Raw genomic sequence first — 26,582 nt, 5'->3', positions numbered from 1 at the left:
AAAGGCCGTTTTGCCGATTGAGACACGTTAGAATGGTTATATTCCTAACTAAACGAATTTTTCCGTCCACATCTCGCAGCGTACATAAAAAAACACACACACATTAAAGTCTTAGGATACATACATTGGTGACGTAAGGTAAAATAACAAATTGTTCCTAAAACTTTAAAGATTAAATGTCCTTTATGTGTTGTAAGAGGAAATAACACATTTTGTAAAACTTTAAAAGATTAGATATCCCTTACCTTTTTGTGATGAATGTTTATCAGGGAAACAGATCACGTCTATAAGTTATAAATGAAGAAAGTTAATCCGCGTACATGTTTAAGGGTCTATAGTATAAAATCCAATGAGTATCTCGGTTGCCTAACATACACAGATAAAATGAAGAACGAAAACCGTGTTGCCCTTTAAGTCTATTTATAATGTACCTATATAATGTTTTCTGTCGCGGTTAGCACGACCGTGTCGAATCTCGTATTTTGAAAGCATATGCAAATGCATTACAACTCCGCATGGAACATTAAATGCTCATTGTAACTTGATATTTACTCGCGCCGCCCGAAAGAGTGCATTTCAAATTATAACCTTGTTTAGGGTAGGTGACATTCCCTATATCAAATGGCTGGTGATAAATGGATACTTGAGAAGGCGTTCTCATTTATTTATATTTTTATCTGCTTATGAACTTGACATCTATTGTTGACTTTATTTTTTGTTAAAAATGAGAATATCTTAATCTTTGTAATCAAAATCTATTACATTGTTTTTTCGCACTTCGGCGTTATCATTGGCTATCTGAATAAAATGTGAATACATACGCGAGATTTCATTATATTTGTTTTGATAAACGATTTCCATATGCCTCAGAGCTCATTAATATTCATACAGAAACGGCTGGAGTACTTTGTACTTTAAAAAAAATAGGAAATATCTTTTGGCTATGTCTTACAACTAATTGTGTTTTCAAGGTATGAATAAGTTTTACCGATTTCATTCCATAATAGAAGTTAGCGAAAATTAGAACTCTAGATTAACGAAATAAACAAGACTGCTCCGTTTCCTCTGCCAAACTTCCTCGTTAGCCTCCAAATTAAACGGGTATACAGAATATTTCGTGATCAATATTCGAAAAGTGATGCAACTTTTACATTTCAATTTTTATTCGCGATTAAGTTACATGTTTATTTAATAATCATTACCTATTTAATACGGCTACTGATGAACAATTAAGATATGACAAAAGAACAATTATCTTAATGACAATTTTATTAATGAAGATGATTTATACACAGAAATAAGTGAATGATGCCTTGGAACACGAATTTATTACAACATATGTAGAATGATTCATAAATCTGAGTCATTCAGACGCATTGCTGTGGTAGGATTTCCATGATAAGTAGTGACCATGCAAGGGTGTAAATAAGGAAAGTGAATGGGACAAAAAGATGGAATTTGTAGTGTACAAAAGGAAAGGCACGTCGGCCAGATATTGTCTACTGGGAAATGCCTACTCCCATTTAATTTTCGTCTTTGAACAAAAAGGGCGAACTTAAGATGGGGTGAAAGATTGTTATTCTTACTTGACTCTTTTATATAATCCTCAGAGGGCGAGATGAACATTAGGCGAATTCATGTATATTGGCATAAGTGTGAAGATATGGCGGACGAAAATATCCTAATCTTCAGTACTACACTGACGAAATTATGTTGAATAATGGATGAATTTAACAGAACATCAACATTAATCGCAAACATCAGAGAACTGGTTATAAACATACGGAAAGGTAGCAAATGAGATTGTTACCAACTGAAACAAAGGTGTGATAGAAAAAAAAAAGGTTAACAACGGATACTGTTGACAAAATAAAGCAATAATGTTTGATACCGTTCTAAGCATGATATTTTCGAACGCATGTGGAGATATGACATAGATGGAATCTAACTTTCATCTTTCATTGTTACCTTCCTCGCTCTATTATGTCAGATCTAGTCACACAGGTAAATAACACCAGATAATCAAATATTTTGATATCACAGTCAATCAAAATATCTATATTTACCCTGAATGAGTGCGCCTCCTGATCTAGATTGTGATTTTAGATAAATTTAGATTTCCCAAGAAGTCTCATGCGGTTCAGAATTTAGTCCCTTGACATCACTGGCGAGTCCCGCGCGAAACAGCAGCGCGATGCTTTTCTATATATATTTAGCTCTACTGTCCCTTCCTCTGTACTTAAAGGTGCCTTCCTCTAGTTTTCCTTTCGTACAATCTTTGATCACATCTTCACGAGACAAATAATTGTATTTCTGAAGTCCATGACTACCCAAATAGCTGCTTGGTGGTATCAAATTGTGTTAATGTTTTGTAATGTTGATTCATTTGGGGGTCTAAGGGTAATTCCAATATAGATATAGACATAATTTAAATTATTGTGATAAGCAAAGACTAAAATTTGACAGGGTCATATCGTCAAAACACATAGATGAAACACAGACAAGGGGTAATCACATTGGTGCTAAATACACCCGAGCGTCAACACATTACAGTAATACAAAATATACAACAACGTTAACCGCTCCCTAACACACAAAGCCAAATTGTACCACAGCGTCATCACAACAGGAAACTATATAGAAGTATACTACAGTATTAACATAAAAAGGCAAGATATACCACAACATCTACACCACAGCGTGATCATACAAGGAATCTGTGTACAGTTTACCACACATTAACACACAAAATCAAATCACACCACAGCGTGATCACACAAGGAATCAGTATACAGTTTACCACACATTAACACACAAAATCAAATCACACCACAGCGTGATCACACAAGGAATCAGTGTACAGTTTACCACACATTAACACACAAAATCAAATCACACCACAGCGTGATCACACAAGGAATCAACAGGACCACACATTAACACACAAAATCAAATCACACCACAGCGTGATCACACAAGGAATTAGTGTACAGTGTACCACACATTAACATACAAAATTAAACTGTCTTCACACAAGGAAACTACATACGGTGTACCACAACATGACCACACAAAGACAAAATACCACAAAGTTAATAACACAGAGTCATAACACAAGTAAACAACATGTAGCGTGCCTAACATGAATACACAAAGTCAAACTACGCCACAGCGTCATCACAATACGAAACTATATATGCAGAGAATGAAAATGTTAACACCGAAGACAAAAACAACAAGAGAATACCAACATGATAACATATTTATAATCTAAAGTCAAATTCAATAAAATTAGGACAAAATATGAATAGAAGACAGATTTATACCGAGACTCCTGAAAAAGTATAGAGGGAATAAATCTAGGTGTTCCAGTAGAGCAGGCGTTTTCTGCTTCATCGACGACACTCGCGAAATAGATCTTGGACAATCTAAGTAAGCAATGTCATGTTCTCAAATGAGAATAATGTATACAACAAAGGAAACAACAGTCAAACTAACGAACATCAAACATGTCCAGTTTCACATAGCATAAAGAAATCAATTTCTCAATGAGATCACTATGACAGCCGTGAAACCCATAATTTTTCATCAACCTGCATCTGTTGGAATCATGTGTTATGAGTTGACAGCTTCTTGCATGAAAACCGCGATAACGAGAACTGGCCCTAGATTATCGAATCAATTGTGACATGTAAACACCATTGGTAGGGGACGCAGGGATGTAGAAATTCACAATAAGGAAATTGAAATTATCACGCTCATAAAAAAACATAATATATATAATTGTCTACACATATAGTGTTAAGTACAAATTATATAACTTATCTTATGATGATAACGTATGGTTTTATTGTCGATTCAATTAGATAAACACCAGATATGGAAGGAAATATCGGGATTGGAATGCTGTTGTGATTGGGCAGATTTCCATCCAATTGGTGTGGTATTCATTTTATGGTAAATCAATATGTTCCGGAATCTTTGTTTGTTTATTGACGCCGTGGTGTATTTTTTATTTCTGTTTATTTTAGAAATATCACAACGTGATGCAATATAGTAAAGCATTTTATGTCAGGGGAAATAGGAAGCCTGGGTTTGAGATGAGACAACATTGTAACCATTCAGCTCTCAGGTTTTGACTGGTGTGCAATTACCTTCTAAATTATAGATAAGAATAAAATCACACCATCACCTGCGGCAGAGAATAGCAGGTCCGCCGTCATCAATTATTAGCAACGTGATCCAATCACTACATATGGAGACGTGGAGGGGATATACAATTAAGGGTGAATATTGTTGTGTCTAGTTAAATCCCTGTCCTGTCATACAAGTGAATCACACTGAGATGAAATAGTATGCAAGACATCATGGTATCTAGCTGGAAAGGATAAAATTTAAAAGATCATGACAATTACGACTCGGAAAACAGCAAACTTTCATTTCATGATATTGCAAAATACATTTTTAGTCCAGCAATAGTATGTATAGCGTATGGAATGATAAAATCATCACATCCGTCTATTTTTTCTCTATTTTTTTTCAGAAATATCTCTAAATTGTGAGCATTCTTTAACTAAAGAAAGTCAGTTTTGATCCTTGATCCTCTGTTCAAGAAGGACAAGTATTTTTGGAAATATTGTCATTCCTCACTGATGAATTAATTATTTTAAAGAAATTTAAACAGTTCAAATTTTCATATGAGCTTACATAAACACAGGTAAAAATTAATCAGATGACGCTTATTCTTCCGGAACACTTGGTCGATTTCTTGTTTATTTGATTTGTTCCGATATTCTCCTCATTTTGTTTTGTTTTGATTTAGGTATATATTACCTTGTTATTATTTTCTTCCTGAAACCAAGAATAGATAATGAATTAGGGAGAGGTTTTATTGTTTACAATTATAATAGTTCATATCATAAACAAGTACTTAATGTTCTGAAATTATTTGATGCATGGAATCACGAAATTTATCGTATTATATTTACCTAACGGCTGTCATAGTGATCCGGGTGTGTTTGATGCTCGCTAGTCTACCTCTTGTTCTCATTTGAGAACGTGACATTTCTTACTTGAATTTCCAGAACACAGTCTGACTATGTACTTTTTCAGGAGTATCCCTAGGGATTTTTTCTTTTGTTCATTGTTCACCCTAGATTTATTGAATTTGAATTTGGATTATGATTATCTTCATATATTGGTATTTTCTTGTTTTACGAAATATGCGGCAAGTACACCTCCTCATCTAGATTTTGGCATTTTTGCGATCACTTTTGACTTTTATCTCAGTCACTTCTTAGGTTTTAAAATTTAGGCCTTAACATCACTGACGAGTCTAGAAGGACGGAACAGTAATTATATTCAATTTAATTGTTATTTGACTCTACTATATCAAATACTTAAATTGTGTTGCAAGTTGCTATTCACATGTGTGTTTTTTGTACGATCTTGAAAATTGCACATTTAATATATATGTATATAGTGTATCACGTTTTATAACTCTAACAGCTAGGATACTTCTAAGAGTACATTTAATGCTACTTCAGTATCATGTCAGTGTAACTAGTCTTTAACATTCCTATTTTCACATAAATAAACCATTAAAAGTTGAATTTCCATACAAGCTGCCGAAAATGCAAAACATAAAGAAAAATTAACATTTCAAATCTTTATTAGTCTTATCGTAAGTTTGATAGAAAGTTCGTTACAGATGTACCTATCTTTAGACACTTGTTATTGTGTAAAGGTAAAGCTGTCACCCATCTTTATCACACCATTTATATTTGTAATTTGAATTGATAAGATAATTTAGCATGTCACAGCATCCTGCCACCTAGAAGGGAACATACACCAAACTGTTACATACATAAAAAATTTATCTCATTCCACGCCCCGTCAACTTTTTGACATTTATCACTTTATCTAAATATTTTCCTTATTTTCAATTTAGCTGAAATGATGTTCCGTCATTGTTACACACGGCTGAAAAAGTTAATATTAAAACTGATTAAAACTTAATTCATTATTTGGTTCCACTGTATCTCACCTTAAAATGTGCTATATATACACCTGTGTGTGCCTTTGTATAACCCTGTAGGTTGCAGGTGGTAGACATTTCTAGTTGACTGTCAGTCCTCGAGGTTTGCCGTAGCATATGTGCCACATTTTTTAACTTATTCGAAAAGTGACAATGTTCAGAATATACACATGTACTTGACGTTCTTAAAAAAGTGCTTGATAAATGAATATTGTGAAATTTATTGAATTTCAAGGCACCTCCCCATCTAGATTTTGACTTCGTCTCGATCACTTTAGATTTTCACAGTCACTTTCATAATTCAGGCACTTAGCATCACTGACGAATCCTTGAAGGACGAAACTGCTGTTTAATATGTTGTACTCTAAATAATTCTTAATTTGCATCAAAAGGTGCTTTCCACTTGTATGTCTTTTGTACAGTCTTTAGACGGGTGTTTAATTTCCCCTTAAAATTTTAACTATACTTTTACCTCCTGATTTTTAGACCAATTATCATTGTTTGTGATCTAACCAGCATTCATTTCACCAGTTCCATAATAATAGACTCTAGCAAACACAGATAGGTCCTTAAAGGATTACTAATTCTGTGATACAATGCTTTTCCTTTTTCGGAAAATCTACGTACCGTGGGTATTTCTAAATATTGTAATGAAGACTTATAATATTATAATACAGTGTACGCCTATTTTGGAGCTCATCTGTGGTGCTATGAGTAGATAATTTAATTCTGTATTACACAAACATTGGTAAGTTTTATCACCTTTACATCATAAACCTATCGACGTCATTTTGTAACGTTATATTTGATTGGCAAATGGTTCGATGTTGTCGAGTCCATAACAGATATCAGAAATAATGCAGTGTGATATTATAAGGATTAACTTGAATTATCTTTTTTTTTCTATTATTGATCTACTGAACGGTGTGTTCCCCATATATAAACCACATGGTGAGTACATTCCGTATTTTTCCCTTCTTTTTCATTGCTCAGAATCCTAACAAATAATCAAATAACCATTAAAAATGTGCAAGTCCAGAATTAGAGTACAGAATATCATGACTGGCCGAAATACTAATGTTAGAAATCTCAATAATACAATTAAGATATATGATATGAAGACGTCAAGTGTCTGCTTTTATTTAGGACTTGTGTTACTAAAAACTTCAGAGTGAGAAGTGGTATGCAGGGCCACGGAGAACCGCAGTGACATACAGCTTCATCATGTACACATTATCACAAACAGTTTTATAATTTAAACAGCATCAATACATTTTCGTCATGTTCACATAATCGCATACAGCTTAATGATAAACAAATATGAAGATTTATCATATGCTTTAAAAAATACACCCTGCACTTTTCTAAATCATGATATAGGGAACACAGAGATGATGCACTATTCTACATCATGATATAAGGAACACATAGATGATGCACTTTTCTAAATCATGATATAAGGAACACAGAGATAAAACACTATTCTACATCATGATATAAGGAACGCAGAGATGGTGTACTATTCTACATCATGACATAAGGAACACACAGATGATGTACTATTCTACATTATGATATAAGGAACACATTGATGATGTACTATTCTACATTATGATATAAGGAACACACAGATAAAACACTATTCTACATCATGATATAAGGAACACATAGATGATGCACTATTCTACATCATGATATAAGGAACACATAGATACTGAAGTTTAATTGATTTAATTTCTACTTATCTTATATATCTTAAATCATCAATGAATTAGTTTAAACTCCATGAGAAACAACAAGAAAATAATAATTACGTTCTACTTATTAAAAGATTTCTTTTACTTTAGATATCAAAACAGTTTTGGAATTGACTGTCTAGTTTAGATAATATTTATCAATTATAACAACAAAGTAAACAGACTTATTTCGGATAGCAAAACAGGCTTCGAGCTTATATTAATTCTTGTACATACAACAGCAAATGGAATTTCAGGCCTTAGAACACCTTGCGCACATCATATTGTGAATAACAATTAGATTTAACAATTCGATAATTTATACATCTGGTGAATAGGATAGATTGAAGAATACATTTCTCGTACAAAGTATATGACGCCGTAATTGATATTTGTGGTCACGTGCTAGTTACATTATGCAATGGAATCGAGTCACGTGTATAAGAAATTGGCTGCTATTACAATAGATTCCACACAAATAAACACTCACTACAAAAGGTATATAAATATGTTAATCAAAACGCTTACTGAATTCGATAAAATTTTGAAAAGTTAAAAAATTTCTTTTTTTTTGTCTAGAGAATTATCATTTCCCTATAGAAGATTTGCTAGAATCTACATCTAGAATGTAGAATTGTATTTTGTCTGGTTGCGGTATAATTACTACATGATGATAAGAAATGAAAAATACTTTCAACAAAACCACAACTACAAAGTGGGCGTTCCTCTAAATTTCTAATATAAAGATGTTGTTTTAGAATTACTACATTTAAGTGGTGATCGTCCATGTAATATTTAAAGGGGTCTGCTACCGATGTTAAAGGAACGAGAGACTACTACCTTAACATTTTTGTAAAAATCTTTAGAGTTTACGGACAGATTTTCATGAATGTCTTCAGGTAACGCATTCCATAATTGTATCGAGAAATTTAAAACTGAATTTTTATATAACCGAGTTCTACAAATAATTGAAACTTAATCATTTGAATTACTGGTAAAATGATAATGATTATCGGATACTTATCTATGACTAAATTAGACAAGTACGGTTATGTTTTCGTGCGATAAACTAAGATTTTATGATAATTCCGTCATTTATACAATTTTCCCGGCCCACATCTTTATAGAGTAAACTTCTATTTGACAATGTTGTTGAACCCGTGACTATTCTCGCATTTTAATTCTGGATGTTTTCTAAATTCTTATATAAGTGGTTTGGTAGATCGTTGTTTGATAAAATGTAGTAAATTTTGTCACGACGCAAACAGGCTAGTTATACAAAGACAAGTGGTTAGATGGTGTGAGTCAATCCATTATTTACTTATACCAGAGTTCTTACATAATTAAAAATGTGTGTAGAGGGGAATGGACCGAACTGTTCACTCAATAACCTTACTTACCACAATTATAGTCCAAGTTGTAGGTATTTGTATCGAAGGAAAATCAATGGTCTATGTTAGAAATATCTACTGGTAATTATTTACGGAATCGAATTATTAGCAGATCAAAGTATACATTACAGACAGGAAGAATACAGTACATACACACATTGTAAACAAAACGTCACGTGATCAATCACGCCAACTGACACATTGTTTCAATTAGAGAGGTTTTCGTGGCGAATTCGATATGCCCGGATACTTTGCATTCTTTGATTACAGATGAAACATGCAGGATGTTAATTCCCAAAAGGAATAACAGCAGATTGATGCAATAATTTACTTTGTTGGAAATTATATAATGTTTTCCACTTTTATATTGTAAAGTTCCGTTTCTAAATAATAACATTGCTGTTCCGCTGGAGATTTCACATTGATATTTAAAGTCTTTCCCCCAGTATCACATTACCAGGCACTGTTTGACACCCAATAGATGAATTTCTTTATTTATTTAAACGGGTTTTACGTCCACTATTATGACCTTTCGGTCTTTCAGCGGAAGAGTCATAGATGAACTACTAACAAGGGTTTTGAGAGATACAAGTCGGCAAAGATTCTGGGGCAATTATAAAAATGTGGGAGTCACAATAACTTTATTGTGAAAATATTGTTTTCTTCAATATAACGTTCGGTGTGTTTGATGTTGGTAAATTTGCCTGGTGGTTCCTTTCTTGTTAACCTTGTTCGCATCAGACAACCTTCTTGGACTGACTAAGGTTAACGTGACAGGAATCATTAATGAAGCAGAAGACGCTTACTCTTCAGGAACATCTGGCTGAATTAAAAAATATTTGATCACATGACTGTTCTGAAAAATAGTTTCTACTTTTGTTTGTTATTTTGAAAGTGACTTTCGTTTCATATTAGGATAACGGAAATCCCGTGAACATTGATATCGGAAGTTACTGTCATACAGACATCGGATTATACATTTTAAATCACATAAGACATCTCCTTAATCCATGGGTTTTACTCTTGATGTCTTTACCTTCTGTTCACAGTTGGTTTAATCAAATTGAGGGTTTTCAGTTAGAATTTAACAAATTAGTTTATATGCATCCATAATCAGTAATTCCGGACAATGTACATAATCACCAGTGTTGTGTGTAACCCTGGTGTTAAATGTGAGGCTGTAACGTGTCGCTCGTTGTGCATGAACTACCATTGGATTTAGTAATCTTATCGTCATTTCATGGAACTTTGTGTGCAAAACTGGCACTGCTTTATTTTGTCTACATTCAAGTTCCATGAAACTTTGTGTGCAAAACTGGCACTACTAAATTTGTCTACATTCAAGTTCCTTATAACTTTATTTGCAAAACTAGCACTTTTTAATTTATCTATATTTAAGTTCCATGGAACTTTAGATATAAACTTTGTTCTATTAAACAGGTGTAATTTAAGTCTGTATGTTGTTCATCTATCCACGCTGATACTTCAAAGATTCTCGTATACAAATCAGGCACTTGTACAACTTTGAGGCAATATCGTTAAATAAAAATATTATTATATGAAACTTCATTCAACATCTGATTACACAGCAGGTGTATGTTAATGGTCAATAAATACATGCAGCACACTATAAAGGTCACAGGTCAAATTAGTCATAAATTCATATCAAAGTTAACACCAGTCTTTTCAATTCCATGTCTTATACACGTAGCACAGTAATAACAAGCTATGACCATGAGGAACTGTATGTTAATAAGGGACTACATCTAGATATATTCATGAGGTTCTAATTTCATGGTTAATTTCATTCACATATAAATTTGCGGATTTACAGTACCTACCAATTAAATGAAAATAAATTAACAATTTGAAAGTAATATACCTGTAACTAAGGATGGGGCAGAATCTGAGTAGGGAAGGGGTTATGATGATGAATACAATCAGAAAGAAATAAAGAGGACTGTAGGACATCAATAAATCTCCAAAGAAGGAGAAAAATACCAGTTCCTAAAAAGGACATTTTCCAACATTTACATAGGGGTTGAATTAACAGACTAGTCAAAAAAATATCTCAGGTGATCAATGTTAATTAATATGGCATACTCTTCCAATTGCATGACAAAGGTCAATAGGTCAAATTTATGTCAAGGTTTAATCTATAGGTTACCAAAGTTCATAAGTCAATTAAGTCTTCATTATCAGTCAATATTGCATCATTTTCACATCTTGTTACAATGCAGTTCATCAAAGGTCATAGGTCAAGAAGTAATCAATATCCATTTGTATTGTTTAGTTTTCATTTGTAGATTTGATTGCAACTCAAAGTTATACCTAATATGACTGTATAGGTCACCAAAGGTCACATATCATATAAGTCATCTATTTCAATCAATAGTGATGCATTATATAGGATATCTACTGATTAGTCAGATTGCTCCTTTCTTCAATGTCAATACACACATTCAGGTCAAGGTCAACTAATAGGTCTTCCAGGTAAGCTAACAATACATAACACTTTCTGGTTTACAACTTACATACCAGGTGAAAAGGAAAGTTATAAATAGAGGTCAAGTTTTCATTTATATTGCCCCTAACAACAATCTTTTGCTGAACCTTATAAAAACAGACATTGATGTTATTTTTAGACTTAACATCAGTAATTGCTGTGGTGGCCATATTGACTTCTGCTGGTTATGAAATCATCATCATTTGTCTAAAATCATCATTTTAAGGATGGTGGTGATGACAGCCATCTTGAATTTCATTTTCCCTTAAAACATGATAGAAATTGATCAGTACCTTGAATTGATCACTCAGAAGAAATTTCATCTAAAAGTTTATGAATGCCAGGTGACTGATATAACTTCACAACATTAGCTCATGTGACCCTTAATTCAGCTCAGGTGAGCTATGAGAGAGTCTTTGACTTAGTTAATCTAAAATGTGTGTCCTAGGTCTTTGAATTAGAAAGAAATTGCCTCACAACAAAGATTGTTTCCAAAAACCTGCGCAGATATGTCCATTAAAAAATATTCCTATATATGAGCAACTATTTTAAATACATGTCGTTGTACAAGGTCATATCTCCAAAAAAGTCAACAGGTGAAAAGGTTTAAATAATTGTCCCATGTTTAGTATTGATGATCCACACAAGGTCGGGATACAAATTAAAATTTGACAAGCTGCTGATCCCAAGAACAGCTTGCGAGCTGGACTAGTAGTATCCTTAAATCTTGTTTACATGGTTATATCCTCAGAACACTGTAGTAGCCAAGCAATACTCAGACTTAGGTCCCCTATCAACCAACACTGAACAGTCGCACTTTATCATCTATGTTGACTAATAATTTGTTCTTCTCATGAATGACAAGGGTCATTCAACAAAATATTGTGTAAAAATACAAACAAACCAAAAAAAACAAACAAAAAAATCTTTAATTTTATCATATTTCTTTATTAAGTTTTAAAAGGGCAATAAATTGGAATATTGATATATTTTTTTGACCATCCTGTGATTTTGTTCTTTTTTTAATTACATATCCATTAATCACGGGAACAGTCCAAAGTTTTTATCATACAGGGTCACTGTAATCTAATCAAATAAACACAACAAGGAAACCATAATTAATGCTATTATTGCATTTTTAACATCGTATGTATAAGAACATTGTCCAGAATTATAAATGGCACTTTTGTTGACATGAAAACATATCTTCACGTCTATGATGTACAAACCAGGATGAGAAATTATGATGGAAAATTATGATTGGATGTATCCAACATTTATTGGTTAAAAATGTTTGAGTGGTTGATTAGACCAAATGAAGAGTGAACAGTCATGATACACTTGTATCTTTCCATTGCATCATTTTAAGGTTGTTAGGATAAAGATGACAGTAACGACACAAGGGAAATAACTCTGGTATATCAGTTTCTTACAGATTCATGTCAATTGCATTTTAATAACAGAGATCATTAAAAAAATCCATATATATATATATATATATATATAACAAATTAATTCTGTTCCTGATTAACATGTATGAATTGTGTATATATACATTATGACGGAGGTAATTCTCCTAGTGATGGTGATCGATGGCAGAAATAACCATAGGAATCCACTTTTTTCAATAAGCAGATGAATTCCTCGTCTCTAAAGTGGATGTTTTGATGTTGGATTAGAAGAAACCAAGAAGAGACAGGCCAAATAACACTGTACAGACCAGCAAAGTCAGCAGGCCAATGTATGCGAAGGCGCCCCTATTCCTTTTCTCTGGGTCTGCAGTATGAAAAAACAAGCTGTTTACTGCATGGAATTCACTCATGGAAACAATTGCAATACAGTATGGTTACATCTCCCCAATGATATATGCAATACATTATGTAGGCTACTGTTGCTATGGAATACTTACCCCTGGTACAATAGCCCATTATGTAGGTTACTGTTGCTGAGGAATACTTACCTCAGTTATAATAGCCCATTATGTAGGCTACTGTTGCTGAGGAATACTTACCCCAGTATAATAGCCCATTATGTAGGCTACTGTTGCTATGGAATATTAATAGCCCATTATGTAGGCTACTGTTGCTGAGGAATACTTACCTCAGGTATAATAGCCCATTATGTAGGCTACTGTTGCTATGGAATACTTATCCCAGTATAATTGCCCATTATGTAGGCTTCTGTTGCTGTAGAATACTTACCTCAGGTATAATAGCCCATTATGTAGCCTACTGTTGCTGAAGAATACTTACCCCAGTATAATAGCCCATTATGTAGGCTACTGTTGCTGAGGAATACTTACCCCAGTATAATAGCCCATTATGTAGGCTACTGTTGCTGAGGAATACTTACCCCAGTATAATAGCCCATTATGTAGGCTACTGTTGCTGTAGAATACTTACCCCAGTATAATAGCCCATTATGTAGGTTACTGTTGCTGAGGAATACTTACCCCAGTATAATAGCCCATTATGTAGGCTACTGTTGCTGAGGAATACTTACCCCAGTATAATAGCCCATTATGTAGGCTTGTGTTGCTGAGGAATACTTACCCCAGTATAATAGCCCATTATGTAGGCTTGTGTTGCTATGGAATACTTACCCCAGTATAATAGCCCATTATGTAGGCTTGTGTTGCTATGGAATACTTACCCCAGTATAATAGCCCATTATGTAGGCTTGTGTTGCTGAGGAATACTTACCCCAGTATAATAGCCCATTATGTAGGCTTCTGTTGCTGAGGAATACTTACCCCAGTATAATAGCCCATTATGTAGGCTTCTGTTGCTGATAATAGCGATGTAGGCTTGCTGAGGAATACTTACCCCAGTATAATAGCCCATTATGTAGGCTTCTGTTGCTGTAGAATACTTAACCCAGTATAATAGCCCATTATGTAGGCTTCTGTTGCTGAGGAATACTTACCCCAGTATAATAGCCCATTATGTAGGCTTCTGTTGCTGAGGAATACTTACCCCAGTATAATAGCCCATTATGTAGGCTACTGTTGCTGAGGAATACTTACCCCAGTATAATAGCCCATTATGTAGGCTACTGTTGCTGAGGAATACTTACCCCAGTATAATAGCCCATTATGTAGGCTACTGTTGCTATGGAATTCTTACCCCAGTATAATAGCCCATTATGTAGGCTACTGTTGCTGAGGAATACTTACCCCAGTATAATAGCCCATTATGTAGGCTTCTGTTGCTGTAGAATACTTACCCCAGTATAATAGCCCATTATGTAGGCTTCTGTTGCTGTAGAATACTTACCCCAGTATAATAGCCCAATACATAAGTTATCCTAGCTGTTGATTATACATATATAATTACCTCCAGTATAATAGCCCATTGCGTAGACCACACGTCCAGCTATCCAGATCAAGCCAGCGACAGCTCCCAGTTTCTACAACATTTGTAAAAAAAGTGGTACACATATATAGTTACCTAAAGGAACTCCAGTAAAACAGACTATAACCTGATGACAATGTGTATTTAGAATAATCACATCAAACCAAGATAAAAAGGCTAGCAGAGACTCTAAAGTCAAACAGAGATAATTGAAATGAAGATATGTATTAACCCAGTTACCTATCATCACAAGCAACATGATGTAATTAGAATTATAATGCAAATCTAGAATATTTTAATCTTCATGACCTTGAATATTGGTCTGTTTCATTTCATTAAAGTGTTAAGAACTTCATACCAGTAACCCACCAGTGACCTATCATGTTCTGGGCCTTTTCATTGTCACTAAGTGTTTAGGACCATCCCAGTAACCCACCAGAGACCTACCATGTTCTGGGTATTTTCATTGTCACTAAGTGTTTAGGACATCATCCCTAGTAACCCACCAGAGACCTACCATGTTCTGAACCTTTTGGTGAATAAGTAATTTCATTGTTTTATCCAATTTGACCTTGAATTTCTTCGATGGGTTTATTTAATAGGTATACAGAAAACATTATTGATATTTCCCAATGTTTATCTCAGATTCTGTACAGGTAAATCACAGGTAAAAACTGAAGTAATAAGAAACATTATAACAGCTTTTAAAATAACGCCTATATCAATACCGTATATTTTGGAGCCTCTTGATTAATCTTGTACTCTTTCCTACTTAGGAGAAGTTGATGCCAGATGAACAGCACAGATGAATGGCCACAACATTAGCTCATTTAGCTTGGAATGATGGGCTAGAAAGATTAATATATAATTTGATGTACCTACCGGTGCATATAGGCCTCCAAATATCTGTAGCACTAGGTATGTTGGAAACACTTCCAACCTGGAGTAAACAAAAACAGACATTTGATCACAAATCATATAAATCACATTCACTGATGTAGGTAATCTATGGCTAGCTGTCAAAACATGTGTAGAGCAAGAAAGTAAAATTTTTTTTATAAAACTTTGACAATGATTATTTTTCATACAAACATATTAAACTTGTTCAAAGTTAAATCAACCAGCTGTTGCTATGACAACAAAACTCATTTAATTGAGTTTTCAGCATTTTGATACATCTCAGTATCAAATTTCATCACTTGATTCAAGAATAAAGTATAAAACAAAAATAAATCTTTCAGTTCGGAATCCTCCATCTGGTTGCATTGGATACCATCATAAAGATATCATATAAATTCTGAATATCTGCAGATCAATACTGATTCTTACGGCAAGTTCCATTAAAATTGTGTGTAATCGGAAACATTGGAATAGAATATAAATTCAAGTTTTCATATTTCATTATATACCATACATGTACATGCCAAATCTAAAATGACTGGTATTACTCACTGAATGGAAACTTTGATGCCCTGAAACCAAATTGAGATCATTTGGTACCTTCTATGTATGAGAATACTTTCTCATTTTTAGAAAACATCAATGGTCCCCAATTTTCATAAGCTAAAATCTGTTGAACTGGATGTCTGATGTGATTTATTCCAGCTGGACATTCAATAACCTAGCTGAGACATCATTGGTTGATTTTTTTTTTCTTTTTGTTTCAAAAAAATTTTTGGCAGGATGCATTTCTAACCATTACTGTAAAGGGTTGTTCAGTTAATTTAAATAGTTTAATATTCTTAATATGTTTTACTTCCTTGTGGACAGATGATGATTTTTAGTCAAGATATTTTATCAATCTATTAAGATGATAAAAAGTTCTTAATCAGTTTGAGACAAAAGTTTCTGTGACCCATCTCGTGTTCGGGGCTGATGTCATGTACAATTTTTTTACCTTTCTTAACTACATCATATCTACAGTAGTATCCGAGATGAATGTGAAAATCTAACAAAGCTGTTATAAATGACAGATCATAGATTTCCTAAACCTACAGACATGAAGATCAGTTCCGTGTAACCCTTCCTAAAAAACTACATACCCGGTATATGTACCAAATATGGTCATGATCGGCACAATGAACAGAAGCTATTGCTACGGTAAATTTATTTTCAGTTGTGAATCATGTGACCTTTGACCAGACATCTGTGTCCAATTATTACAAGAAACCAGCTATTGCATGGAAAGTGAAGACAGCAGAGAACAACACAAAAAAATCTAGTGGTATGTCTCCCCATCCTAACAAAGTGATGATTTAAATGTAATTATGATGAAGAGAATGTAAACCACTAATCCTTTAGGCCATACTTCATGTTTACATGTGGTACTAAAAGTGGTCCTGGCTGGTCATGATCATCATCTTAAAACAAATAAAATACCAATGGTAACTAACACTTTTAATGTAAACAAATCATACTGACAATATTTAATTTATAGTGTTAGGGAATCAATCACAACAGCTTCGGAGTAAATTGATATGGATTTATTTTGAACCGTCAACCGGTTTCGCCCGAGCTTCATCAGGACGACAAATTAACAAATTTTTTGTTGAGGTGCCGCACGGAGGTGTAAGTGAATCCACTACTCTACCTACTAAATTGAACGGCGTTGTCTCTATCACCAAAATCCTACTTAATTAATAAATACATGTACATGTTCTGATAGTCAAATTCACTAAACAATACATATTTATGTTTGTCACCACATACGTGTTCTGATGAGCTCTCTGTACACAGTTGAAACGGTCATCAGTGGGGCTATATAATTTTGGGTACTGCAAATATAAAAAAAGAAAGAAAATCATTGAATTAATAGAAAAACATGGTTTAATGTTGTTTGTAACACGTATAAAGTACTCAACTTTTCATGTTTTCTGAAGTATCAACTAATTGCACCTGTTGCTGAAAACGAAGTAATAAAAACACTGTATTACACGACACTCTCTACATCTTTAACACTCGCCTATATTTCCTCACACTGTTTCCTTTCATCTCATTTTGCTATCTTTTTTCGGTCGCTAAAAGCCGGAAAGGTCGTAATAGTGGACGTTAACCCCTTGTATTGATCATGGGTATATCATGATTATGTATCATATATTAGCATTGCTTTTAATCAACAGGTAACATGCAACACCGTGCAAATCTTGTTATACAGCAGTGAAATAGCCAAAACTCCAATACCTGATCAACATTATGTTATGATACTACAGTTGCACAAAATATAAGCTTAAACTTTTAGTTGTCAACCCCACCCATCCTTTTATCGAACACTAAATCTGACAACAGTGTCAATTAACTTACGCGAACATCATACTTCTTCCTCGCCATAACGACTTGAATCCCTAGCCATTGCAACAGAAAAATTGATGCAACGATCACAAGGATTACGAATCCGAAATCAGGAGACAATGCAAGCTCTGCCATCTCAAAATACCCGTAGAATGATATGATTAAGCAAAGTTGTTATTTAGGTCGTCAGTAAAGCGTCACTACTAAATTTAGAATTGATAGAGCCTACCGTCCGCTTCGTTTAGTAAATGGGTCATTCAAACCCCAAGTTATAAACATGACCCTGAGATGGCATTCGTTACTTTTGATACAAAACAAGACAAGACCTATATATATGTGTGAAATTAAAAATATTTCAGCAGAAATATCATGTTGCGATCTGAAATCATATTTCTGTCCAGAGAAATCGCTCAACCTGCGTAAGTGCACGCGGACTTAAATGGGTACCAGAACACGGCATTCGGATATTCCAGAGTTACTTCCCTTGGTTTCACACTCGGTGGCATGGTACATTGCACTGGCATGTACAGACATGACATTAAAAAATTCTTGGAAAACACTTTGTCAGCGGTATACATAAAACATAGTCAGAAGTATACGCAAATGAAATTATCTTTCAAGGCACAAGACGTTTCCAGCAAGATTGAGACAAAAAGTTAGTGTCAACCATCACATCTGTCATTGAATCCGAGGGTTTTTTTTTACTGACTTCTGATGACGGTAGATTTTGGTATACTAGTTCAAAAATGGGGGAAATATAATTTTTTCATTTCCATTGCTACTGTTCTCATTTTTCTTTGTGGTATATAATTAGGTCTAAAACTGATTAAAAATCTTCATACGATCATGAATGTCCGATTTTTTTCTCGGGATTCCAATATTTCAAATATGTGACGAAAATTCGTGAAATTTCCACTGAAATATATCCAAGCCTTCCATAATTTTACTCAAGAGAAGAACACACGTAGTAACAGAATATTAGCACAATCAACAGAGTAACGACGTTAAACACCATCACAGAATGTGGTCCACAAGCAAAATTTTTTATAATACAAAAATGGATATTTCTGCGAAGGGACATGTAATTTGTATTTTACGTCCCTGATCTGCATCACTACATGTGTTCAACATACAGACAGTTGTCAGTTCCGGAATATGTTAAGTTTTGTTTGTGTTTTTATGACATTAATTATGTGTACAGTATAGGCCTACAATAAAATTTTGTCAGATTCATTGATTAAGCAATTTGTCATCCGGTGCGGTCGTAAATGATATATAATTTACTGAAATGGTATTCTCGATGGTTACGTCATCGATATATTGTACTGCAATAGGTAGGTCAATGAAAACAGTCTACACTGTATGTGATTATTGATTTTTCCGCGCAAGGCAGCTGCAGTTTCTTATTAACTGAAGTATAATGAACGAATAAAATTAAGTTAAAATTGTCTTCAAACAAAGACTCATATAAGTATAAAGATACATATAGATATATATTTATAGAAGTACGTATGAATTTCCTAACCGACAACCTGTGTGCACGACTGCATACCTATATATAGGTTACCAATTAGTAACCTACGTATTATATGTATGTACGTGCTTTCTGAAATACATGTGTACAGGCTTACACACACTCCCGTCTCTTCAAATCTTTATGGTAACCACGTGTCTATCTTATAGAGAAAGGTTAATCTATGTTTCATGCTTACATGTATATATGCACGATGTATGTATGTGAAGCCAGATGTTCAACAATCACTCACACTAATGGAGTACAATTAACAAAGTGGTGTATATATATTGTCATAAGTGTACATTACTTATATCATAAAGCTTTAATGACTTACCAATCGCGATACGATTTCATTATGTTGTGTTTGCTAGAGGAGACCGCGAAATGACACATACATATTGGTATGAGGTGATATAGGCTAACGAAAACAGAGTCTGTGGAAGATCAAACTGGTGTCACATATTTACACAGCTTCGAATTGTACAATCATCATACGTCTCTGGTATTAATTGCTATTTTCTGTTTCGTTTATACTTTTCACAGTCTCATCATGCTACCAAATACTTTTGATTAAATACTTGAAAAGTAATGAATTTTATGTTCCAAATTAAAAAAAAAAATACGATATAAAATGTTTTAATGTGTTTGGATATTAATTGATAAATATATGCTTTTATTGAAGAATGTCAAAACTGTGTTTTCTGTTTAATTAAGAAATAGCACGCAAATAGCACTACTCGTTTAATGATATTGTTTAGTGTCCTATCACATTTTATTGATTTCACGCGGGCACGAAACTATTACCCTTCATTATGAATGGAATCGCCTTGTGTGTAGTGCGCGAGACATTCCGCGTGCGACGCTTGTAGCTCGCGAAGGTCAACACCAATTTCGACAATAAGTACTCGTGTGTCCTTGTCTGACATTACCTGATAACTGCACACGTGAATGTATTACAGGAAGATGAGCTTGTTAATGCCAGCACACGAGCACACTTACATGTAAACATGGTATTTACGAACGATAATGCTTGCAGGTTGTCGATTTCTTTTCGCCAGTGCCGTGTGTGGGACTGCATGTTCACAACACATCATGCATTCATGTGGTGTCATTTAATCTCGCCACGTTTTTTTTCATGAACGTGCATCTTGAAAAAATTGTATATTTTGACAAAACTATATATGGCTGGGAACGAGTGCAAGATGAACCTTGTGAAAGGTAAGTTGTTTATATTTTCTCATTTCCTAGCCTCACCTGGTGAGTCAGTCTCCGACAGCGTCACCTGTGTTTGGAGATAGAAACAATCTATATCGATCGGTGGTAGGGATTTATGTTTGTAACCGATCTTACCAGCGTGTTACTATATGTATCTTGTGCTTATCTCTTTACAATCTAAGCTTTCCTGACTGTATACTCTGCAGCTGTAGCCCACTGTATAATACTTGTCATCATCAGTATTATCAACTTAACCCATCAGCAATAATATCACTCAACAACTCTCATCATCACACAGGCTGAGGAATAATGCTCCATCATATGACAGAATCATGTTGTTCCGACCTCCTCATTTATAATTTTTCATCAAAATGCGTCATCCTTCTCTTTCTATTTCGGTTATTGATGTTGTTGTTCCCCCTCCTGATTTAGGAGTCCTCTATTTGCCCTTTTCTCTTCCTCCTCATTCACTCCTCTACTGAATCTCCTCGTGGTTATTTCTCGTCTGTCATACATTTCCTTGTACTTTAAACTGTAACTTACCCCTCTTATCTTGGCACCTTTGATTTTTTTCTTATCCTCTGTCTTCTCATCTCCTTCATACTGCTCATTCACTCTCTCCATCTTTTATTTTTCTTATTTTCCTCCAGCCTTTTCTTGTCCTTCCTATTGTTCATTCTTCCTTTCCATCTTTTGATTTTCTCCTTTCTCTCTTGTTTTGTCTTGTGGACTTTCTCAAACTGCTGGTCTTTCTGTTCTTCCTTTTGTTATTTCTCATGTTATTTTTTATTTTTTTTTCTGCTTTTTTTCTGATTCTTGTCAGGGAAATGATCAGTTAAAAGATAAGAGTGATATCAGCAAAAATGCTCAAAGTTGTCATCAGATTATTGATTGTTTGGAGTGGCGATGTATTCACCATTGGTCTGTTTAATACATTTTTAATGAATAACACATTAGAAAACGGATTCACAGGCAAGTGGTTGAAAGGTGACAGTAGGAAGGGAGATAATTCTTACATTCCTATAGGAAAAAAATGTTGTCTTCCATCACATGGATGTACATATTATATACATTAAGTACTAGGTATTTATTGATGTTTGTTTACAAACATTCTTATTAGACGTGAAACATTGTCAAATGGTATGAATGCATTTCTATTTAATTACATGTATTTTCACTGTGTTATGTCTCATTCTTGTGATCAAAAGCAATGATACAATTCTGCCAGACTCCAGGACTCGGTAGGAGTGAAAATAAATTTTTGCAGTGAATTAATAATCCTAAGATTTCATTGTGAATGCAAGATATTGATAAATAAAAAAGCCAAAAATCCAAAAATCCAAATAAAGTTTCTTCAATGCATTTTAAAAATTTGTTAAATAAAAGTTTTTAAATATAATTAATTAATATCAATAATATTTCATGGAACAGAGTTCTGTACTTGTTGACAGATTTACATCAAAATGGAGTATTCCATAATATTGATTATTTTATAGTAAGGTTGAAGAAACGCAGAAGCTTAGGAATTTTCTGTAAAGAGTGTTTCTGCATACTGTATGTACCTTTATTTACCATGTGGTCCCCTCTTGAGATAATACAATGTTGAAGCTGGGACTACAACATGGCTATATGTAAAGGTTTATTAGAATCACAGATATACATATCCTTTCTTAAAGTGCTGTCTGGTTTCCCAATTACTGGCTATTGTACAATATAGCTTTTGGATTACCCCTGTATGAGATCTATAAATAACCAGTGTTACTTCGTGCAGTTTTATTGATCACCTACAGTTTTTACCATAAATATCCTGATAAAGGTGCTTGTGTTTGGTTTGTGCTGTATATTCCTATTAAGAAGAATGGGTAATTTGGGTCAGGACAGTCCGAGGCTGTTTTTTTTATTCTTTTCAATATGTTTGCCAGCTGAGGAGGTCACTTGATCAAAACAACAGGCTAGGGTCCATCGATCAAGGGGGCGGCAGCCTTTTTGGATCAAAGGTAGCATCCTTGTCTAGGGTTCTAGTGAGAGAGGGATATAGGACAGGATAGGGGCCTGAAAGTGGTTTTAAGCTACTTAGAAGGCAATGGGAAGCACTTGCAGTCTTACGGGTAATAAAAAATGACATCATGACATTAGTTTGATCATACTGAAACGGGAATGTCTGAGCTGTCAACAGCTTGCAACATGTCAAATTAAAACCAACCTGAAATTCACTAAGCATAGTTATTGAACTATCAAAGGTTTTTAGTATAAAAAAGTAAACTGATTATGAACCTGATTATTAACTTAAGTCAGCATATTACCTTCTGTCAGCATAAACCTGGTCTCTTTCATTTTATCACATATGGTCGAAACCATTTGCCTGATTGGACCAAATTTGTTGATGAAGTAGCCATGGACATATCTATCAGGTGTTGCTTTCTGACTAATCATGAAAAGCCAGTCAAGGCTACATTAATCTTTCAATGTTAAAAATTATTCCTGAAATGTTTATTAGAAAACAACGAAACTGTTTGAGTCAGAAAATTTTACTAAATTAAGCAAAAACAACCACGGCTAAAATCAAATTACAGAGGGTGGAATCAGCCAGTGGCGAGCTCTGATTGAAAAACCTTCCTGCTTCATGATGGCCCGAGGTGAGGAGAAGAACTTGGGTTTTTTTCCCTTTATGACATCTTGAGACATTATGAAACAAGCTTGTGTAGTACTCGTTAGACATGGTTCTATGTAGCAATTGACTGACAGAATCTTTATTTAAGAATTTTGTCTTCACTCCTGATTGGTACTACGAGATCCCGTGAGATGCGTGCGCATTGTCAGCAGTCATAGCTTGCTTTGTTAGCAGACTGATAAGAGGGATTCTGTGACCACTGTCTTATTTAGTGTAAATTCAGCAGTATTTTCATTTATTACTTATAAAAAGTACATAATAGTATTTTAATATACTTTATTACTGCTGTGATCGAAAAAATTACCGCTTGATTTTAGCTGGCTCGGCTAGAAATCATGTTTCGTTAGGTGAGGGGCTCCCTCGTCCTGTGGCGGTTTGGCGGGATATGTGGCCGCCATATTGGAAAAATATAAAATCATCAAGAAATATTTAACAAACATTGAATAATGGTGTATTATATGTTTCAAGTTTATAAATAATAAAACACTATCAAATTGGCTGGTTTATGCCAGCTTGTTTACATTGACAACAAAATTGCAGAGTCAGATTTTATTTTTTATTTCTGAGGCATTCATCAAGAGAAAACAGAATAAAACTATTAAATACTATCTAATATACATTTGACTACAGTTTATTGTCAAAATAAAGTGGGAATATGTATAAGTTGTGTGTGTAACTAAAAAATGAGGTAACATGTGGATCACATGAACAGTGGTACTTATTGCAGAATGATTGCTCTGTATTTCCAAGCAGACATTCAATAAAATGGCTTCAGCTCATTTCATATGATAAATTGCCAACATACACTGTACCTGTATTATGAGCACCGCACAGTCGTAGATATCCTCCATGGAAACAAGCACATGTAACAGTCATCCCAGAAATCACTTCTGGTAGTGACTGTGAAAGTTTGAGTAAACAGTGTAGCCAATTTAAAAATTAATAAAAGAAAAAATTGCTTACTTCAGCAAACATCATGGTTTGATTGTGACTGGTTTGGGGAAAACAGATCAACAGATGAGATACTCTGGAATTTCAAAACTTATAATTTTGTTATAACTTTTTCTTGAGAGGTAGAATTTTGTCAAATATTATATTTTCAATTTGAAATAATTGATTTCAACAATTATCACATGATAAATCTTATTTAAATCCATAAAGTGATTAGAATGTTGCCAAATTACAGATGAAGGTAGTACATTTTTTCATCTTGTTGTCACTGCTTGGCAGGGCTTTTTGTGTAGGTTATTGTGGTTTTTCTATACTTCTAGCAAACAATATCACTCGAGACAAGTTCAGGAGACAGGAAGTGCAATGTAATGTCATGGAGAAAAGTGATTTCCTGTTGCAGTCTATTTAGTTTGAACAACTTTCCTTAATCAATGCTACACCCTTGTTTGATCAAGGATTGATAACTATTTGATGAACCTGAGTTCTATTTCATAGCAAAGTTGTTAGTATGTAAACATAAAACACATTAATTCTACAGCAGACAGCAGGTGCACTCCACTGGCATCAGCTGACAAAGTAATCATGCCCAGATCAATATGTCTGGTTGTCGTGATCAAGCCCGTTAACACATGTTCAAGTTTTATATCGGGCTATAAAAGAGGAAAAATCAGTCAGTCTCCTATTTTACTTGTGTACTTTAATGTTAATAAATGTTTACAAAATAGAGGACGTTGTTTTGCTTGGATAACATTCGGGAAAATGAAAGACTGAGTCAAACTATCTGTATAAGTTATTATTCACATGCATTTCATATTTTCAGAAATGTTTTTAAAAGGAAAAGATTTTTCATTTATTTGTAGTTTTATAATCTAAATGTTGAATGTTTTGAGAAAACTTATTAATTATAGTTTGAACTTCATCAGGGCTTTGGGATTTATGTGTGTGTATTTCATCTTAAATATTACAGTATCATGTACTTGTAGGACTGTTTTCTCTTCAGTAATAATTACCACAACTTTAATATGTCTATATAGTACCTGTACACATAAAGGAAAGATATATTACAGTGGCACTTATTTATATGACCATAATTATCAGGAACTAAAGAGTAAGATAGCGATGGACTAGCTGTTATAATGACCTGTACAAGATATATCCATACTGGACAATAATAACATTTATGTTCAGGAACATGCCCACCTGTTGATTGATCAAGTTTGTTATTTATATACAAACCCGGTAAGTTATAACGATTTACCTGTGATGATAAATCTTGTTAATCGATAGATTTACTGATCTATATGAATATCAACATACAGTGTCATGGTAATGAAAAGTCAGTTAAACAGATCATGCACTATTATATCTGGCTATCTGTAATTACTGTACAGATATTGTTCTGTAGAAAAGTTCTACAGCCTTACCTTGTTACTAGAAAGCTCTTAATTCTTATGGTATATTTAATAATAATTGCACACGTCATTGGGCCTTACAGATTTACATGAATCCTGCAATGGTATATTTACAGAAATTTGCTTTTAAGATTTAAAAAACAAATCGTCTTTTAAAGTTCTGTTATTTCCCACATGTCAATATTGCTATACTGGTACAGTGTAATTTGGACTGGCTGTACATGAGCCCGATCCAAGGATTTTTTCCCCCTGTACATGATCATATTTTGTCAGACAATACAATTATAGTTACCGTTAGTAATTCCCTGATGTGTATTTCTGGTGCCTGATCAGACTTACTGGGTACCTCAGAGTAATCCTATTACGTATCACCACTCAGTCAGTTCTCTGTCACACCGCTGACCAGGCAGTACCTTAGAGGCCTATTAGACAGATATGATAGAGTATCATAGTGATGCTACAATGTCATGTTGATCCTAGATAATGTAATAGCATCACACTTTATC

The 26,582-nt window shown here is 34.0% G+C and overlaps 2 protein-coding genes across 2 annotated transcripts in view; one reads left to right on the top strand and one right to left on the bottom strand.

The window, feature by feature from the left end:
* Positions 1–12,597: 12,597 nt before the first annotated feature.
* On the bottom strand, positions 12,598–18,534 carry LOC132547065 (glutathione S-transferase 3, mitochondrial-like). Its single transcript, XM_060210818.1, has 5 exons — positions 18,324–18,534; positions 17,733–17,797; positions 15,906–15,963; positions 15,006–15,078; positions 12,598–13,446 (listed from the first exon to the last, which is right to left on the bottom strand). Exons 1-5 carry the CDS (start codon positions 18,444–18,446, stop codon positions 13,346–13,348), a joined length of 420 nt encoding a protein of 139 aa, XP_060066801.1. The 5' UTR covers positions 18,447–18,534; the 3' UTR covers positions 12,598–13,345.
* A 2,180-nt stretch (positions 18,535–20,714) lies between these two features.
* The window catches only part of LOC132547071 (kazrin-like), a 93,270-nt gene continuing 87,402 nt past the window's right edge, over positions 20,715–26,582 (top strand). Inside the window, exon 1 of the mRNA XM_060210825.1 lies at positions 20,715–21,045. Coding sequence (XP_060066808.1) covers positions 21,009–21,045 — 37 coding nt within the window. The 5' untranslated portion in view covers positions 20,715–21,008. The remainder of the gene's footprint in view (positions 21,046–26,582) is intronic.

This window comes from Ylistrum balloti, unplaced genomic scaffold (assembly GCF_031769215.1).
Source record: "Ylistrum balloti isolate Yb309-2 unplaced genomic scaffold, AGI_CSIRO_Ybal_v1 Utg369932, whole genome shotgun sequence".
Lineage (NCBI taxonomy): Eukaryota > Metazoa > Mollusca > Bivalvia > Pectinida > Pectinidae > Ylistrum > Ylistrum balloti.
The sequence above is the reverse complement of the archived record's forward strand: the minus strand, read 5'-3'. Positions and strand labels throughout refer to the sequence as shown.